This window comes from Gadus morhua, chromosome 2, assembly GCF_902167405.1.
Source record: "Gadus morhua chromosome 2, gadMor3.0, whole genome shotgun sequence".
NCBI lineage: Eukaryota > Metazoa > Chordata > Actinopteri > Gadiformes > Gadidae > Gadus > Gadus morhua.
Window position 1 is genome coordinate 13,717,904 of NC_044049.1, and position 21,187 is coordinate 13,739,090.

General features: G+C 43.7%; 1 protein-coding gene across 4 annotated transcripts in view; it reads right to left on the reverse strand.

The window, feature by feature from the left end:
* The window catches only part of septin9a (septin 9a), an 85,184-nt gene that overhangs the window by 24,672 nt on the left and 39,325 nt on the right, over positions 1 to 21,187 (reverse strand). For 3 of the 4 annotated variants that reach the window (XM_030377745.1, XM_030377761.1, XM_030377753.1), the window contains one exon: positions 9,426 to 10,193. In XM_030377745.1, the coding sequence (XP_030233605.1) occupies positions 9,426 to 10,193 (768 nt within the window). Of the gene's footprint in view, positions 1 to 2,620; positions 2,777 to 9,425; positions 10,194 to 21,187 lie in introns of those variants that run through there. The other variant, XM_030377768.1, reaches the window with a different exon arrangement.

Below are 21,187 nucleotides of genomic sequence, written 5' to 3' on the forward strand. Positions count from 1 at the left end.
GCCTTTTCTATCTGGCACACACAGTGCAACGCTACAAGACTGAAATACGCTCTATTAAGAGTGTCTTCTGCAAGAGAAGAATTTATGAAGTGATTGACCCACCTACACTGGACAAGAGGTAACCAACGGCACCCTAATGGAAACAAAAGGAATGCAGCAGAAAGACAGTGTGAAGGGGCGTGTGGAGAACAACAGGGAAAGTTATCTTGCCTGCTGGTTCTCATAGAGCTCGATTTACCCAAGTGCTAAAGTCATCACTTCCTGTGTTATTAGGATTTCCTGCTTTTGGTTTGACCACAGCATGTAAAAGAACAAAAAACACAAATGACCCAATACTTCTAGTAATAAAACCTCCAAGAGTTGTGGGTGGATGGCTTTCTCATACATCCATATCTATACTTTATAAATCGTTATTATTATGTAAAGAATGAACCATCTCTAGACACAAATGTATAAAGAGGCAGTTCAAAGTTTCCTGTCACCTCAAACATGAAAAGTTCAGTGATTGGTATCAGCCAACCGCTTTTCTGTACAGTCAGCAATCTACTGTTATAATACTAGACTGCTTTGTTTAACAGCAGGTCAGCATGCACCTGATATCCACACGACGTGCAGATTGCAGATATTGTGAAAACCAGACAATACAAGCCACAGACGATGATGCCACAGTGATGATCAGCATTTCCTGGCTCCGAAATCACAACAAATATGGCGTTCATAAAAGGGTTAATAAACATTAATAAAAGGGTGGGAAAGCCCCACAACTTTTTTATGAAGTTATAAGATGGGGGATATTCTGCAAAATACAATATGTCTGCTTCATCTGGCTAAACATGCTTTCCAGAGTGGTAGTTTCCTATTGCCTGCAAACCTACCCCGAGCAATTGTGAATTGTAACGTGGGTTTTTTCTAAGAATCTGTTTTCTAAGAATCCCAATGCTCTTTCTTATAACTTCACGTCTGTCACAACTGATGTGATCATATTTATTTTCAAACTCATTGGTGGAATTTCTTGGTGACCGATACCCAAACTCTTACCGCAACAACTAATCATTCGTGTGCTGGAGAACTGCGACAACATCAGTGCAATACTTTGCTTTTCAAAGTCTGCTATTAACAATGCAAAGCTTGCACACACGCACAAATGCTGACCTTTTCAATGTCCCGTGCACAGCTGGTGAAAGGCCACTGTGCCTGCCCTCATTGGGAAAACACAAGAAAGAGCCACAAAAGAGCTATTTTCCACTAACAATGTGTGTGCACATAAGAGGAACAAGGGGAAGAAAGGTTGAGAGAGTCAGAGTGAGACTCGAGGGACCACAGGGGCGGCTGGTGAAGGTGAAGGTTGATTGGTTGCCATGGATGCGGTATCTGGTGGGATTCCCTCAAGGGATTTTTGGATCTGGATTGGTTTGGATTAAAAAGGTTTGCCACCAACAACACACAGGTCGTCTTAAATCAGGGCTACGCACGAATGCACGCACACAGGCACGCATGCACACACGCACGGACGTACGCAAACACAAGGCTTTTGGTAATCCCAGTCTAACATACAGCAGTGCCTAATTTCCCATTTGAGATTAATTAAGTACATCCATCTCCTCATACTATTCTAGTTGTGCTACAAATCTGACTCTAAATGGTTTTAATAAATATATAAAGAGGGATGGATTTCACTAAGCTTCACTAACTTGAAGTTGATTCATTGGTTGCAGAGCAATAATACTTTTCATTAAAATAAAAAAATCTGTTCAAATTAAAATATCTATATATATTTTTAACATTTTATTCATGTAGAGTTAGACAGGAGGTATGGGAGAGAGAGAGAGAGGAGGACATGCAGCAAAGGGCCAAGGGCAGGAATCAAACCCCAGGCGCTGCGGTAAGGACTGAGCCTTACCGCGGCCTTGATTCTTGAGTTGATTGTCATTTGACCCAGTATTCCTTATCTGAATGCAAGAAAAATAAAAAAGGCAATTTTCTAACACTATAATCAATAAAAAAATGCACAATGTAGTGTGTATTTAGCTGCATAAGCTAACCGAACACAGTGAGTCTCCATTCACTGCTGCCTAATTTCTGCATGGTCATTGTGAGAGCCCTTTAGACTCAATGCTAATGTGTGTAAGTTGAAGTGAAATGGATTATGACATGAAACCGGAAAGCTTTTTTTCTGCACAAATACTCACACACACACACACACACACACACACACACACACACACACACACACACACACACACACACACACACACACACACACACACACACAAGCAATCATTTGCCAATTCCTTTGCTCATTGCATATTAGTTTGCTAAGCCCTCAGGCTCTCTTTTTCATAGCATCTTAAATATCAGTAAGGCGAGGTATACAAATAGCACGTGAACTGTCTGCTCACCGAACCTGATCCGAGTGGATGAACACATAACTGAAGACTATAAAAACAACAAGGAAACTAAGACGGTTTGCTGAACATGAAAACAAGGAAAAAACGAATACTTGAAAGAACATGACATGACTTTCTACCTTTCCCTCAATGATCGAACTCAATCGGGCACCCACACAAACACAACAACAACACACCCACGCAGTCATCCCGGTGTGTAGAGGAATGCTCACCCTATGGCGTGTGTGTGTGTGCGTCGTCCCCGGCAGCAGCTCAGCTCTCCAGTGCGAGAGACCAGAGTCGACTGCTCTCCCGAAGCTCACAGCCTGCTTCCTCCCGCCCACCGATGTCATGTGACAGAGGACCCACAGCAACAGGACACGCCCACTTCCTTTAGACACCAGAACCCTCCCTCTGCCTTCCCAAAAACATTCCCTCCTACCCTTAAGTGAGGCCAACTAAATTATTCAAATTGAAAATAAAAAAAAGAGTGGCAGAAGAACAAGATGGAATGATTGGCTGGAGAGATGGAGGTAGGGTGCGTGTCAGTGACACACAAGCACAATACCTTTATCCAGATGTGAGGAAGAGTGGAGAGGTTGATAGAATAACAATACACAAATTGGACAAGGCATGAAACAGGAGGAGAACAAAGTTTAAAGTGTGTACGCGCCTGGGCACGTGCAAACCCCAATTACCTGGCCTGACCCCGGCCATAGCCCCAGGAGATGTGGAGGGGGCCTCCCTCAACATCCCTCTCATTCCAGCATCACCATGATGGCCAACCTGGAGGCAGACTCCCACCAGACCCAAACCGGCTGTACTAGTTGTGTTTTACAATGTAGGAAAACGAAGAAAAAAGCCCTGTCATTGTGTTCTACTTCCCTTTTCATCTCGCTGCTCTCTGAACTGTTTCCTCAACAGAGCGGTAAAAGCCCTGTGTTTAGAGGGGAGACTGCGGATAGATCAACCGACGCCTGGGGTTTTACCAGGCCTTGGGACCTTGGAAGGGGGGTTTCTCTGGAGCCATGTGTCGAGGCTGCCTCAAATCCCTGTGGCAGTTGGGGGACGTACTTCAACGTATGGGTGAAGTCATAGAGAACCCTCACATACTACTTATTACCTCAGATATTTAGTCGTGTATGAAAGCAAACCCTTTCATATAAAGTTGGAGTTTACATTGAATTCAGATTCAGGTCAATAGGAGCAGGTAGGTTGGTAGGTAGTTAGGTGTGGGGTATGACCCAGGACCTTTTGTCTGGAGATCGAAGACCCTAGCCACTACACTTCCCTGACAAAAGGTCAAAGAGATTGTTCAACCTATAGATCCCTTAGTGGTATAATAGTCATGAGTTAAGCCCTCAAATTAGCAGGGAGCAAGGCAGTTCGCCATCTTGCTCAGGGATGCCTTCAGATAGACTTTGCTGGGCCTCAAACGAGATTGAAGGTAGGAAATGGAACGCAACAACCATGCCAAGTTGAGCGGGACTAAAAAGTGTAATCTTGAGCCACCCATTGAAAAGGTTATTTTGTCTGCGATGTAAAACAATGATTAAAAAGTTGAAAGATAAAACAACTAAATGAAATGCATGAGCCACTGATTTTGTCGCAAGTTTGATTGTTTTGATGAGTTCGTTTTTACAAAGGAGCAGTATCAAAATACTGTTTAAATCAAGTCTTTCAATGCTCCCCATATCCCAGCCAGTCAGCCACTCTCTCTATCCCCCTCTGTGGTGTGATCACCTAGGCTGTTTTCCAAAGCCCCCCCCCATCCCACAGAGAAATAACCCCGCCAACAAACACACACACACACACACACACACACACACGCACACGCACTGAAAAAATAAACTGAACAACGAATCTAAATCTGTGGCAATGAATGTTAAACATTAAATCAATTGATCCCTAATACACGCCCCACCAGAGTTTCTCCTGAAAAGACCCGACTTCAGCCGACTTCCCTTGCTCACTTACACGTAAGCCCTGCAGCTCCAAACTGGAGCTGCTGGTCGATCCAACAGCACTCGGCTATTAAGACGAGTCAAATTACAAGTACAAGAGCACCACTGAGGACACAGACTTTTGGTTCCGCCTAACTCTTTGGTTCAAGCAGCCGGTGGTTGGTATTGATGGGTGGGTTGATTGTGATGACAGAGATATCCTTGACTGAGTTTATTGGGTTCAGAGAGAGCAAAGATGGTGGGCAGCAGAAGCTGTTGGTTTTTCCGGCCACCTGAAGGATGTTAGCTGTGCCCAAGGGCATGCATAACACACAGCGCCCTGGAGAATAGCACTGGCATGAGTCCATGACATGAGTAATGATAGGAGTTGTACCTGTCAACTCAGAACGGATAAGTTGGGGAATCGGGGGATATGATGCTGGGGGGAATCATTGACTGTAAAAATGATAGAAGTAGCGGTCATGACGTAACCCAATGGCTTACAGAAGTCACCCAATGGCGTATTCGATTTCACGTTATGGGCACTGCCATTGCTTGACATTTTTTTGCAACCAGCAGAGTACGCGATCCATATTTGGCAGAGGGCAGAAATTGAATGGCCACCCTGCAGTAGTTCATGGTACCTCTACAACTTTAGATTTTGGAGTTGAGCTAGCCACCTAGATTCTAACCAACTGAAGAAAATGATGCATTAACTTTATAGAACAAGAATGAAATACAAATTTTCCCATTGACTGGAAATGGTTAACTGTCTTTTGGATTCCCTTCACAGGGAGCCCCCTGTGAGCCCCCTGTGAGCCCGCTAGGTAAACTATGGTGTTCATGGGAAATGTTTAGGAGAGCAGAATCAGCACAGAGAAATGTTGTCTTTGTATGCCTGGTCTTCCATCAACAGGTCATCATCATTATGTGATCTCTCGCTCTCTTTAGCTCCCTCGTTCTCTCTAGCTCCTCACTCTCTCTCTCCATCTGTTGGTTATTATGAGTGTTGCAGCAGTATACACAAAACATTAGGCTGGCATTATACATATTCATCATATATATCTACATAAAAAATTACTTAAATTAATCAGAGAGAACAATAAGCTGAATTACCTTCAATGCCATTCCTCGTTTCTTATTTTTTTTATTGATTTGCAAATTACATCTGACTGAGATACACAGTGTGTGGGAGTTCTTGATGCACTGCCTCCTGCCTCAGGTCCCTCCTTGTGTCCACCTAGATCTGTGCTGGATAGATCAGTCTACCTCCCTACCCAGTGGACTGAAGTAAACGTTGCTCATCTATCCAGGCTGGTAGACTGATCTATCCCGCACAGATCTAGGTGGACATGCCCACTAGTGATGTCATATGGGGCAGATTTTTGAAACGGCTTATAAGGCTAATCACACTCACACCTGGTGGTATAATATGTCCCCTTTAAGGTAAGTAAGTCCTTTATTAAACAGTAAATTACGCATTTTGCAGGTACGGGATCATAAGCGGTAAACAATGCTTATTAAGGTTAATTAAGTCCTTTAATATACACTAATTAACAGTTAATGAGTACTATATGTTGTCAAGGTTGATAAATGCGGACATGTGGAGTGATTGATCTGTTTTGTGCCTCATATCAGATCCTTTAAAGGTTTTTATTTTGAAGGTAAATACAGAAGTTCTGCTTATGCAAGTGGCTTATGGCTTGACGGCCATCGGGAGGTTCGGGATATTCCCCGAAAGGGGATTATTATTTTATAATATTATATAATATCATATTTATATTTGTTTTAATATTTTTTTCAATTTAAGATGTAAAATGATTTATTTGGGCTGGCCTGCTAGATATTTGCAAACAGCGCGAAACGGAGCTGGCCTGACCGTAAAACAGGGCCGAAACCGTCCATTTAGATAGGTTTATTTACAGTAATTAAACAATAATTAGGAGGTTCTATTAGGTGAAATCTTAATTAATGGAGTAGTAAGGGTATAATAAGGTTATACAGAATAAGGTATTAATACGTGTCGGATAATTACTAATAAAGTGCCAGAATGTCCCTAATAGGCATATTAATAAGCACCTAGTTAATGGCGAATATGTGTATCCTAATATAAAGTGTTGCCAAAAGTTCTTGGATTAAGCTTCTTAAATTAGTCAGAATAACAGATACTGCATAAATACTATCTTTATCTTTATACCGAGAATATTCTGAGTTTACCATTGTCATTAATTCTCACTATTAGTGTATCTCATAGGATTCCTTAAATGTTGGCAATTAGTTATTGTCGAGAGAAGGTACCTATATAACAGTGACACATTGAAGCCCCAAACACAGATATACAGTATATCGGTCTGGATGGTTGTGCAGCTATTGAATCTCTCACTAAAAACCAGCCCTCTCCTTTTGATACAGCAGAACAACACATCACACTAGTGTATCAACAACATATGCATATGGTATAGCCCTTAGGCGCTGAGCATCACCCTACTCTAGAATTGCTAGACCATTGTTCATCTCCATGTCTTTTGTCTTAAATGAAGGTCATACTAATGACCATTAAAACTTGCTTCTACGTTTCTGACTTGGCTATTGTCAAATGTTTAGAACACAGAAATGCATTCTGATTCCCAGGTTAATGTATAAGCAGACTCTGCTGCTAAACAAGCTGGATTTAAACCTTCCCTGATGGCCTTAGAAGGCCTACATTTTAAAGCCAGTGCAACTCGACTAGTACCAGTCCTCTCACTTGGTGATGTGGCTACTGCAGAATAGTGCCCACACTTGAGAAGACAGTTTAAGATCAGCTGTGCACCCTTGGAGCCTAGCTTGTGGTTCCACCCTGATGGTAAGTTAGTAGCCCCTCATTTGGCCTTCATGCTCTGTGCCGGCTGGCACACGACTCTTCACATGGAGGAAAAGGGAGGCTGAACCAGGCTGTTCAGTCACAACAGTCCGCACCAGGACTCTGCTGCAACTGGACAGCATGGTAATAAAGGTTTGATATGTGTTCAACATGTCATTCAACAGGTAAGATAACCCAACTCACCATCATTCTGCACCATCAGGATCTTTGTGACTACATTCACACACTTTCTTTTAAACCCTAACCACTTTCCTCAAGAGACTTAGTTTTTGCTTACAGACAGACCCAGATTGTAATCCTGGTTAAGAAAAGCCATGGAAGCCATAGCGACATTATACAGAGTATAAAGTTGTTAAGATTAGAAAGCTACGCCTGTTTCTAGTGAAGCATTGCAAACATGGAGCGTTGCCAGAAAATTAGAGCAGCCTCCTGCAAAACGTACCTTCCCTGTGTGTTCAACCGATCGATAACTGCCGTTCAGGAGAAATAGTGATGCTAAATAACTCAGATTCAGTCATTGCATTGAAGTGCAATAAAGGTTTGCATGAACTTGACCATTACTATGTGTCGTGAAGTGTTCTTTAAAAAACTATGGGTCATGACCCTTAACTGAATCAAAAATAATAATTTGTTTCTGGGAAGGGGGGCATGGTGCATCTCCCCAAAGGTGGGTAATGGAATGAAAACCTTGGGATACCCTGACCTCCCCTGCTCATTCCAAATGTGACTCGCCGGCCCAAGATTGCAGCACATTACCACAGTTTGACCTATAGCTCATTTCTTGGTTGAGGTTGTCAGAACCAATCCGTATGGCAGTGGGCTTCCAGGAGACCACGGGACCAAGGGGAGGAGCTCGGTTTAGGAGCGTTGGCGTGGGCTGGCCAACACATGTTTTGCAGGTTAGTCAACAGTGGCCGGGGCTCAAAAGCAACAAACGGGGTCGTTAGTGAGAGCGAGCGCATTTATACTTGGTTTACCTCATCCTTGCTCGACATTTCAAGTGTCACATATTCATGAAAGTGCCCAGGCATTATGTCATCGTTGATTGACCACATGAAATGAGCAACCCGGCGACATCCAACATGGGCTGGATTATGTTTCAATTTAAAACAAATCAAAAAGGAATATCTGTTTACAAAGACATTGTCTGAAACCACAGTGCTGGACAATATGCAGTGTATAATGACCACTGCAGAATGCACTGTATATTATGGAGCCCCTCCATGATCACCACTTTGTTTTTCCAACCCCTGCTGGAGAATCTGATGAGCTAATGCTTGGCCACTGGCGTCTTGCTAACACTGTACGTGTCCTTTCTTTATAGCCAATCTCAGATCGTTGCTGCAACTCTTCCCAGGCTGGCCTACGTTCACAGAAAGCCTCACAAGTAGACTCGATTTCCACCTTGCAGTATAGAATTATAACTCCCTCATAAATATATGAGGGATTGCATATAAATATAGAGAATCCGAGATTTTAAGCATCGTGCTGTTCAGAAGTTTTCAAAGCAGCAGAAAAGCAATGAGAGCGGAATTAACAACTTCACCACCAGGTGTCATTAATACCCCTCTTTATATTCATTTCCGGGCTGCTTATTTCAGACAAAAGAAAAGGTGAGTAGTGTGCTTAGAGCTTAGTGTTCAAAGTGTGCTTATATAATTATTCTGGATCTGACCAAAATATTATGAAGTCAAAGAATATAATTCAAGTGATAATACCATCATTCAGTCAATATTATATTGCATTATATAAGAGCCGAAAGGCATTTGCTGTCACATAATTGTATCCAATGCAATGTAAAAACTGAACCAGAGTGTGTCAAAGCAAGAATGGAAAATGAGATATCCCAGGCAAATACATTTGTTAAGCGGGGCATGTTGCATAAATGTGAGCACAAATGCATGGGAATCAGAAGTGTTATTGTGGTGTTCAGTGCACAAATGCAGACACATCAATTTACAAGAATGATTATTAACATTAGATAAGAATTTCTGAACACGGCCCTAACCAAACATTCAGTACATGTTAGATGTATAAAGTTGCATAAAAAGTTGCATAAAATAACTATTCTCCCCTTTATCTTTATTTTTACATAACCAACTTTAGTTTCCTCAGATGGAATTTATGAAGCGGCAGCGAATGCAGTGTATTTCAGACCAAGCCCCCATCAAACAATAACAAACCACAAAACAAAAATGGAAAAGCAAACGCACAACGGGGACAGGTACTCACTCTCTGTAGGTCTGGAGGCGTGGGTCGGGGAGACGGGGAACTGCACCCTCTCCCCCCGGGGCTCTGCCGCGGCGGGCGGAGGGCTGCTCGGCACTGGGGGTGGATGGCTGCCGCCCTGGTTGTCGTTGCTGTTGTTCTCCAGCAGCAGCAGATCCTGCTGTCTGAACACGGGCGCCTCTGGCCTCCTGGAGCTCACCTCCGTGGGGCTGGGCGTGGCAGGCTCCGGCCTCTTCTGCTGGGGGGGCTCGGGGATCCGGGTGCTGCAGGCCGCCGCGGAGGGCTGGGAGTCCGTCCTCCTTGGGGGCGCGGGGGGCTCTTGGGGGCGTGTCAAACTCATCTCTGCCCGCCTTTGGAGGGAGCTGGGGAGGGGCCCGGAGGAGCCGCTCTCTGGGTGGTTACTCCGACTGTTCAGGCCTACCTCAGGGCGCTTGAGGCCGAAGCGGGCGATTCCGGCACTGGGGGAGCTGTCGATCTGCTTGGAGGAGACCTCGATGGAGATCTCCGTGCGTCGGCTGGGGGCCGCATCGGGGTTCCGGCCTCCCGATAGGTCGATGCGCCTAATGCCCGTCTTTGGGGAGCGGGAATTGGAGGGCTCGGAAGGGGAAGTTCTGGAAGAAGAGTAGTCTGAGTTGCGGGAGCCGAGGTCGTAGCTCCGCTGGCTGGACGTGGAGGAGTTGGACGAGCGGAGGGGGTTGGTGGTGCGGCGGGTCAGGGGCGAAGGGTGAGTGGATGAGTCTGCCTCCTCCACCTCAAACGACCGCTTTAGCGCTGAAACACACAAGAAGGGCCGCATTATTACAAAATGCAACAAAAAAGTCTAATATTGTATACAGGCTTTTTATCAGTACACAGGCCTTTAGCAGAAGAGCCTTAGGTATTTTGATCGGACTGTTAATCTAGTAGGCCTATGCCTACAGGATGTTCTGATGGGAAGTCACTCCCGAAAATCATGTGATTCAGGATGTTGAGAAGAAAAACCCTGAAATTGAGAAGGTATTGATGCAACAATGCCATTGTGTAGGCCTAGATTGTCTATAAGGCTGGAAAAGGTCCATACAAAATCAGTACGCATCCATGGACCAACAAGTGTAAAGCCAGCCAACAAAACCCAATGATAAACACATGGAAAGATCTCAAATAATTTGCCACGTTGGACATCACTAATAAACGAATATTTCCAAAGAAACTTATGGAGGCACAACCCTCCGAATACTGTTTACAGTTTAGACAGAGGTGCCAAAGTGGCAAAGTTACAACTTTGAATGAGCATATCCTACCCGATTTAACACGCTTCACATAGCGCAACAGCGACGGTGAACTGAAAAATAACTTCCTTCTACAAATGATTTCCGCTCCTTTAACTTAAACAAAATCAAACGAATGGCGTTAATGGGCACCTGCTGCCCCTGGCTTTTTTCAACGAAGAGTAAAGAAAATCTAAATAAGGTCACTAATTTGCATATTAATGATGAAAGAAAAATTGCATTAAAATCCTCTTGTTGTGTAATGGCTACTACAAAGTTAAAGTAGGCCAGTTTAGACATTAAAGAGGACCTCGTTTGTAGTGTACACATTCAGTATAAACTAACAGTGAAAGTTTTATTACTAGCCTGAATTTGCCCTTCAACGTTAATATAGCGAGTGGAAATAAGACATGTTCGACCCTCAACTCATTCAGCTATACATGTCTTTATCCAAATAATCAGACCAGAAATACCAGAACAAGCAATTGGCATGCTTTCACAAGATGAGCGAGGCTACGAGGAAATCATGCCTGCTTTGTGTGTGTGTGTGTGTGTGTGTGTGTGTGTGTGTGTGTGTGTGTGTGTGTGTGTGTGTAGTGTGTAGTGTGTGTGTGTGTGTGTGTGTGTTTGTGTGTGTGTCTGTGTGTGAGTGTGTTTGTATGTATATGCGCCAAACAACGTTGATGCAATATATACCTTAATGGTGTCATGGCATCGTTTTTTTCAATAATTTTGCGGTGAACACAAGTAGCTATGAATGCTCTGTGAGTTGGTTTTGGTGAAAAAAATTCTCCGCTGCTCCTGTTTCACACTGTTCTAGTATGGTGGAGGATGTGGGCGGGGGGGAACGACACGATTTTGGCTCTTACTCATGAATATTCATGACATGCAAATGCATCACCTCTGATTGGCTAACAGCACTGTCCGTCACAGCAATAAAACCAATTCAACTTCCAGAGAGACTCAGAGAGAAGGAGAGAGACACACAGAGAGAAGGAGAACGAGAGAGAGACACAGAGAGTTTGAACGAGAGAGAGACAAAGAGAGGGGGAGTAGGAGAGAAGAACACAGAGAGAGGGAGTAGGAGAGAGAGACACAGAGAGAGACACAGAGAGAGACACAGAGAGGGGGAGTAGGAGAGAGAGGGAGAAGGAGAGGGAGACACATAGAGAGACACAGAGAGGGGAAGCAGGGGAGAGAGACACAGAGCAGAGAGAGTGAGTAGGAGAGAGACACAGAGAGAGAGAGGGAGAAGGAGAGAGAGAGAGAGAGAGAGAGAGAGAGAGAGAGAGAGAGAGAGAGAGAGAGAGAGAGAGAGAGAGAGAGAGAGAGAGAGAGAGAGAGAGAGAGAGAGGACCACTGGGCTCCTTGGGGGTTTCTGGTTGATTGAATACAGAAAGAAGAGCCACCTCTGGGCACTGCAGCGTGGGCACTGTGGCCGGGGCATTGAATCAGAATATAGTGAGTTACTATTCGTTATTAATTACATTCATTATAACTTAAACATTTGTATTCTTCCGGTTAATCCTGGTAATGTTTCTCAAAAAGAATGTCCTTAATAATAAATAATAATAAATACAATGTAGTATGTCAATCAGTATATATGAAGAAAAGACACGCTTACACATAAGAAGAATCTTTGCAAATCAGTCGCTTCTCTTTTTCAAAAATTATAAACAGTGCTTTGGGATCGCTCATAGGCCGTTCAACACAACACCATAAAAGAGCATGAGCAACAGCAAGACAGCTGAACGATGTACTGGCCCCAGCTTCATACCCATAGAAATATGGGTATCACAACGCAATCCCTTCTAAATGTTTATTATGATATTGTTAAAAGCAAATTTCTTAGTAAGAATTTCACTGTTATTCAAGTAACTTTAATTGAGTTACACTTTGTTAGGTACATGCTTTTGCTCAAAGAAGCTACAGGTGGTAGACTGCGGACATTGTGGATTGAATCCAGATCCATTTGGCTGCGAAACCAACACCCTAACCATTGGCCTATTCTAACCTACATAATGAGTGGATGTTGATGTTTGTTGGGATGTTCACAGCTGAAGACTGAAGAGTGAGGAGCTGGTGTGATTTTTTTGCAGGGAGCTTCAGATTCCAGGGTGTGTTATGGTGAGTTTGATATAATGATGTGTTTGGCTAAAGTTTGTGTGTGTGTGTGTGTGTGTGTGTGTGTGTGTGTGTGTGTGTGTGTGTGTGTGTGTGTGTGTGTGTGTGTGTGTGTGTGTGTGTGTGTGTGTGTGTGTGTGTGTGTGTGTGTGGATGAGGAGCCCCAATACAGGGTCGGCCAAACAGACACAGTGGAGACAGAGGCCCTGTCAGCTGCCCTTCTTTATGAGCACGCCTTTGTGTGAGTTTGTGTATGTGTGGCTGCGTGTGTGTGTGTGTGTGTGTGTTATGTGTGGCTGCGTGTGTGTATGTGTGTGTGTGTGTGTGTGTGTTTGTGTGTGAGCGTACTTGCATGTGTATGTGTGTCTAAGCGTAATACGTGTGTGTGTGTGTGTGCGTGTGTTTGCGCCTTCCTGCCTGCCTGCCTGCCTGTGTTCATGTGTGCTTGCATGTTTGTGTATGTGTGTGCTTGCCTGGGTGTGTGTCTTTGTGCATTCATGTGTTTTCTTAACACAAATACAGTGCTGCCCTTTCCTGGTTATGAGTCAGAACCAAGTTGTTCTCCTCACCTCAGGTACTTAATCATTGAGCCATTCTCATTGGGCCTTGTAGCATCTTTGGTGGCTGGACATATGATGTTGCAAAACATTGGAGATGATTGACATACTGTTCTATTCAGGTCCATCACTTTTACAACGACGTTTACCCACAGGGGACTTCCGGCTTAGCGAACTATGTAGTGACCAGGGCAGGAATTTCACCGGCGGCCACGACGGCCATGGCCGTGATGCCCTTCGGTAAATCGTATGCCCATCGGCCACTGTGGCCTTGGTGCCCAGCGCTATGCTCGTTTAAAAAAAAAATTCCCCCCTGTCTGTGCCCTCTTCTGTCAAATCCACCCCGGAAATGGAATGTTAGTAGATGTACTTGATTGGTCAACACAACAGTAACGTAATCAACAAGTGTGACCAATAAAAATGCAAGCGTTAAAGAGCTCTCATTGACCGGCTACCCGATCCGTACTGCACAGCGATCCCGAAGACAACATGACAATAAATATGAGCGTTTGAAAAACTATCTATATTCTGAATCAAATAGCTTTTCGGTTGCTTAGCTTCTTTATTGGCCAAGTAATGCGGAGGCGTCCACATAAGCTACATTTCCCCAAGCATTTCTGAAGCTCAAGCGCAGCAGCATTTTTTGCTGCACTCTAAAATAAAACTTCTTAGAATCAGTAAGTCTGTTTGCCTGTTTTTTGTGCAGTTAACTGCTCCTGCATAATTTCAGCTACAGAAACAAATCAACTATCAAAACGTCCAGCTCTTGAACGTCATGATGGCTATCTCTCTGCTTTTTTCAATGCTTTCAACTTTTTAAACAATTACGCTTTTTCTGCTTTATTTTTTACAATGTAAGTCAATGCCCTTCTCTAACACTTCAACTACTTCATGCATTGTAAACTGGTTGCAAACCATTTAACAAATTCAACACACTTGTATCTTCAATAATCTGTAAACCGAATTTCGATTACCTTTATACTTTTTCAGTTTTCAGTTGGACTCAATGATTTACGCAGAGTTAGAGCGCGGAGGACGTGCAGGCAGTGTTGCAAGATTGGGGGTCTTTTGCCGCCGAATTTGACTACTTTTTACGACGGTGACGCTAGCGTTGACGTTAGCAGTGATGCTAGCGGTGATGTTAGCTGGGATGTTAGCTGTGACGTTAGCATTTTAGCAACTATACTCTCGCAGTTCGTTTGTCAGAAACGCATTCTAGTTATAATTTGTAATTCAATAAAGATAAATTACTTATGGAAATTCTAATCTCACTAATAGAGTTTTAACATTTAACAAATTCAACAAATTCACTCTCACCTTTTTTCTTTTTAAATAGATTGCCAAGAAAGGACAGAGTGGAGAATTATCGCAAAAAAATGCTCTTCAAGATGCAGAGAAAAACCGCAAAGCAATGAAAATTTCTCTAGAAGTGTTACACTGTTAATTAAAAAGGCATTGATGCTGTTAAAAACGGAATCGTCTATTTAAGTGAAATCAAAATCATGTTTTTTAACTTATGGCCTTGCCCCTAAAATCACGGAATTCAAGGCCTGGTAGTGACACATCCTTTTGGGAGCACCAGCAGAAAGTGAATTTATATATTTTTTAAGGCACATTTCAGTCAACTCTTCTGAGTTTACTTATTTGGATTTGTCCTACGCAGTATTTCTTTGTATTTTGACCGGCTAAATGCCTCCAAAACCTGCGAAAGCTTTTACTTTGACAACCGATTCTAAAGTGAGCTCTGAACTCTGAATCCCCCCCGCGTTCTAGCAGCATGGCGGATATCTCAGTCTTATAAAAGTCTTAGAATCTCACAATAATCATGTTTATTATGGTATTGTAAACACTTATAGTCTTATTGGGGTGTGGCTCACGTTGGAGCGAGCACGGTTGCTTCCATCGTTTGGGGATGGGAACACTTGACGTGCAGGGGTGGATAACTCCGGGTTGGGGAAAATACTAAGGAGGGGGAGGTGATCATTCTGGGAGGGGGGGGAGTATATGTGTATGTGTTTTTTTTTACTATATCTCATTGTAGTAGTTTTTCTTTGACCTATAATCCAGTGTGCACTTTCATAAAACTATGGCAATGTTGCTCAGGCTGCTACCCATCCAAATGCGAGTATTATTATATACTCTGCAACTATATGCGCTCTTTCTACCTCGCTTACATCATACAATGGCTAGTACAAACCTCTCGGTAGGATCAGAGAGCACAGTCACATTTTTCTCATGGAACGTTGGGGGAATTAACGGGCTTGGTAAACGGTCGAGTGTTTTCTCCCATGTTGAAAAGTTGAAAGGGGATGTAATATTCCTACAAGAAACACACCTACTTAAGGCTGACCAACTGAGACTCTCTAGACCGTGGTTTGGTCAGATGTTTCATTCTAAATTTGAGATTAAAACACGGGGGACAGCCATACTCATTGGAAAGAAAGTGCAGTTCATTCCTACTATGTCTACCTAGATCCCAATGGTCGCTACATAATAGTAACAGGCATGTTGTATCAGACACCGGTTGTCCTGTTTCTGCACATAATTGGGATGACGTTAAATTCAGAAAAATCTTTGGTCTGAGCTTCCTGATTTGAATGCCCATAACTTGATACTAGGAGAAGATATAAATTGTGTTATAGACCCCGATCTAGATAGATCTAGCACCAGGACAGCTGTACCCTCAAAGATGTCGCAGGCCCTGTCCACTTTTATGATCAATAATGGTTACATTGACCCTTTTGCCCCCTACAGTCAAACAATACTCTTTCTTCTCCCATGTCCATTACTCCTACAAACGCATTGATAACTTTTTCTTTGATAAGGCTCTATTACCATCTCTGTCATCAGTAGGGAGGCACGATAAAAAATAAATAAAACCGATACCGATAACTGGTACTGACACAAGTTTGTCTATAGCCGTTTTCACACATGTCCTCCGTCTTCAGGAGGTTCGACCGTGAGGGTCATTCACACTTATTCACACTTGATGCCCGATATGCGGACATCGGTGTCGCTCAGACATCATTAGAATCCACGGAGGGTTTAGGGGGGCAGGCTTTCAAGGGGCGGGATATGATGTAGGTTCGCAAGAGGCGGGATAAGGACGGCCCCTGTCACTCAGGTTTGTTTTGGTCTGACAACAGACAGCACGGAGGCAGAACGGGCAGATCTCATCGCGATCATCTTAAATGTTGCTGCAGTGATGCATTATATATTCCGTTGCATCCGCAACATCCGCAACGATTGATGAAAGATTGGAGCATGAGTTACAGACAAATAGAAGAAACTACGAAGAAGAAAGGCGTTGCGGCGACTGCGTTACCGGACAAAAGAGAGCGTATTTTTTGCTTCATTTCACATCTAACAAATACTGGGACGGATGTAGTTTATTTCTGTGTTTAACTGGGAAAACTGGGAGTGGAAGGCCGGGACCCTATAATGTTCAGCTAACTGTTGTAGATAATAATTGTTACGAGAGTAGCGTATGTGTGTGTGCGAGAATGCGTGGTAGCGTGTGTCTTTATTGGAATTATGTAATCATTTCTGTTATCGGCCCGATAATTATCGGCCCGATAATTATCATGCGCCCCTATTCCTCAGCTAATTACACTACTATACAACAATATCGGACCATCTTTGAACTTATTTTTTTAGATCTAAACCGAAAGGGGCTCGCATCTGGAGACTAGACCCTACCTTGCTTGAGTCTGCTGAATTTTGTAACGTTGTATCGCACCCTCACTGTTATAGGTGAAACGGCGGCGAATGCGAGGGCCACAATTATCTTATATACCGCCTCGCAAGTCTTTTTTGGGGGAAAAAACGCTAGTCATAGGGGACTCTGTTATACGTAAAGTTAAACTAGAAACGCCAGCGAAGGTTATTTGCCTACCCAACATCGAAGCTAATCTAATGGCGCGCTTCCACCGTGCGGTTAGGTATGATTAGTTGCGGAACGGTTCGCGTTTCCACCTCCAAAAAGTGGGCGGGGTCCGATGGTCTTCCGGTTTAAACCCCGCCCTACCATAAGGGTAATGTCTGCGTTGGAAACGCAAGCCGTAACTGAGCTTCGCCTAACTGCACCTACACTAGTAGACCTTATCGTACTGGGCCTAACCGCACCGCCGGGTGGAAACGCGTCATTAGGGTGCTGGCATGCAGTCAGACCACATACAGAGTCAGATTAGAGGCACCAAACACGACTCTAGTTTCGACAACACTGTAGTTCATGTTGGCACCAACGATACTATGATGAGGTAAACCAAGGTCACAAAATGCAACATAGTTATGCTGTGTGACTTTGACAGAAAGATGTGTCGGCATCGATTAATTTTCTCTGGCCCTCTACCTGACAGGGGTAATGATGATCGTTGTAGTAGACGACTGTCTCTAATCCACTGGCTGGCATGATATAGTTCCGAGCAGGGCTTTGGTTTTATAGATACATGGCCGCCCTGCGTGCTGATGAGAGACTTCACCTTCACCCTACTGTGTTAGGTGCCTCAATTTATAAAAAAAAAATGGCGTGACTCATCCACTCACACCTGGGATGCAGGAGATTAGCAAACTTGCTAGCAACATGTTAGTTGACGTTGCATAGTCTAGAACAGCAGATGGGTTAACTGAACTAGTCTGCCCGGGTGATTTAGCACATAATGCTAACACTGAGGCGCCTCCATGTTTTAGCGCTCACAGCGACTGGAAAACAGTCGCTGTGAGAGTTCAAACACTGGAGTCTTACACTGCACCTATATGTACTGTGGTGCTGCCTCACGCTGCCTTGAGGTGTAAAATCTGCAGAGGAAGGCTTCAACATACACATGTATGTCAAAATCTCACTATTTCTCTAACCGAAAGGGGCTCGCATCTGGAGACTAGACCCTACCTTGCTTGAGTCTGCTGAATTTTGTAACGTTGTATCGCACCCTCACTGTTATAGGTGAAACGGCGGCGAATGCGAGGGCCACAATTATCTTATATACCGCCTCGCAAGTCTTTTTTGGGGGAAAAAACGCTAGTCATAGGGGACTCTGTTATACGTAAAGTTAAACTAGAAACGCCAGCGAAGGTTATTTGCCTACCCAACATCGAAGCTAATCTAATGGCGCGCTTCCACCGTGCGGTTAGGTATGATTAGTTGCGGAACGGTTCGCGTTTCCACCTCCAAAAAGTGGGCGGGGTCCGATGGTCTTCCGGTTTAAACCCCGCCCTACCATAAGGGTAATGTCTGCGTTGGAAACGCAAGCCGTAACTGAGCTTCGCCTAACTGCACCTACACTAGTAGACCTTATCGTACTGGGCCTAACCACACCGCCGGGTGGAAACGCGTCATTAGGGTGCTGGCATGCAGTCAGACCACATACAGAGTCAGATTAGAGGCACCAAACACGACTCTAGTTTCGACAACACTGTAGTTCATGTTGGCACCAACGATACTATGATGAGGTAAACCAAGGTCACAAAATGCAACATAGTTATGCTGTGTGACTTTGACAGAAAGATGTGTCGGCATCGATTAATTTTCTCTGGCCCTCTACCTGACAGGGGTAATGATGATCGTTGTAGTAGACGACTGACTCTAATCCACTGGCTGGCATGATATAGTTCCGAGCAGGGCTTTGGTTTTATAGATACATGGCCGCCCTGCGTGCTGATGAGAGACTTCACCTTCACCCTACTGTGTTAGGTGCCTCAATTTATAAAAAAAAAATGGCGTGACTCATCCACTCACACCTGGGATGCAGGAGATTAGCAAACTTGCTAGCAACATGTTAGTTGACGTTGCATAGTCTAGAACAGCAGATGGGTTAACTGAACTAGTCTGCCCGGGTGATTTAGCACATAATGCTAACACTGAGGCGCCTCCATGTTTTAGCGCTCACAGCGACTGGAAAACAGTCGCTGTGAGAGTTCAAACACTGGAGTCTTACACTGCACCTATATGTACTGTGGTGCTGCCTCACGCTGCCTTGAGGTGTAAAATCTGCAGAGGAAGGCTTCAACATACACATGTGTGTCAAAATCTCACTATTTCTCTAACCTCTTCAGAATGTTAACCAGACTCCCTCTGAAATTAATAAATCGGAAGTTCTCAGAATATTAGATCGCTTTCATCTAAAAACCTGGTTAAAACCAGATTAGTTTCTACCTTTAAACGAAGCTACTCCCCCCAACTACGTGAAGTGTCCCTAATATCTAACTCTAATCTTAAACTTAATCCGATGCTTGTGTTGCTGGATCTCAGTGCTGCGGTCGACACTATCGACCGCAGCATTCTTTTTTCCCGTCTTGAGTGCTATGTTGGGTTCAGGGATTTTGCTCTTCGCTGGCTTGATTATTACCTCAGAGATATAACACAATTTGTTCTCTGTGAGGGTTCAGGATCGAAGCATTGCAAACTACACCTTGGTGTTCCACAAGGGTCGATCCTTGGTCCATTGCTTTTTGCAATCTATATGCTTCCCTTGGGCGATGTTATCCGCGCCTATGGAATTAGCTTCTATTGCTATGCGGATGACACCCAACTCTTTCTTCCTGTAGAATCAGAGGACTCATGCCAGATCCAGAATATTGATTGCTGTCTGGCTGCAGTGAATAGTTGGATGTCAAAGAACTTCATGCAGCTTAATACTTGGAAGACAGAGCAGATAATTATCGTCCCAAAGCAGGACCAGAGAAAAATGGAGGCAGTCTCGGTGTGTTTGGATGGCCCGGTCATCCCGCAGAGTGCCTGTGTCAAAAATCTTGGCGTCCTGTTTGACCCTCTGCTCTGTTTTGATCAATATTTTAGAAGTATAACTTGAAATTCATTTTTTCCACCACGAAAAGTCTCCAGCTTGTGCAGAATTATACAGCTAGACTATTGACTAGAAAATGTGATCAGCTTTCCCCCTATTCTCGCCTCTCTGCACTGGCTACCATTAACTACCGGAGCGGATTTTAAAGTGCTACTGCTAACCTATAAAGCCCTGCATGGATCAGCACCATCCTACCCGAAGGACCTTTTCATTCCTTATAGTCCTTCTTGACTCCTCCAGTCTTCGGTAGCTTCTTTCGCTACCAAAGGTTAAAAAGGTATCAGCAGGACAAAGAACGTTCGCCCATCGAGCACCCTATCTATGGAATAGTCTACCAACTGTAATCAGGGAAGCTGACTCTGTCGAGCTATTCGTAGCAAAGCTGAAAAAGTATTCCTACATCCTTTCGTTTGGAACATAGGGATACCAAAACTATGCTGATGACGGGGATGATATCAAATGCATTGATGATGTGTGTCGGTGTCTGTCTGATCATGATGATGTTTCTGTTTCTGACTGTATTTTGTTCTTGCTTGTGTTGGCTCTTACTATGTAAGCAGCAGTCTACATTTCCACTATGCACTTTTCCCCTCTAAATCAATATTCGTCCTATTCTAGCAACATGGGCATCAGTTTCATTTGCAATGTGCTGGGGACAGAGACGCTTTCAGAAGTGCATTATCAGAAGTGGTGGGTACATTGAGGATGCACTTTTTTTTCTCTTTAGTGCAGTTAATGAAAGGTTCTGAATGACGGCACACCCATGTAGCTTACTACTAGAGCTGTCAAGCGATTAAAATATTTTATTGTGATCAATCGCATTAATGTCATAGTTAACTCACAATTAATCGCGATTAATCGCAAATTCTTTTTCTATGCTAAATATCCCTTGTTTTTTTTGTCCCATAATTCTTCTCATTTTAATTCTCTTATCAAAATGGTGAAGTGCATCGGCTTGCCTTGTGCAAATGATTTTTTATTGATAACAACATTGGCATATACTGATCAAAACAGGACGATACAAAAAAAGAGCCTAT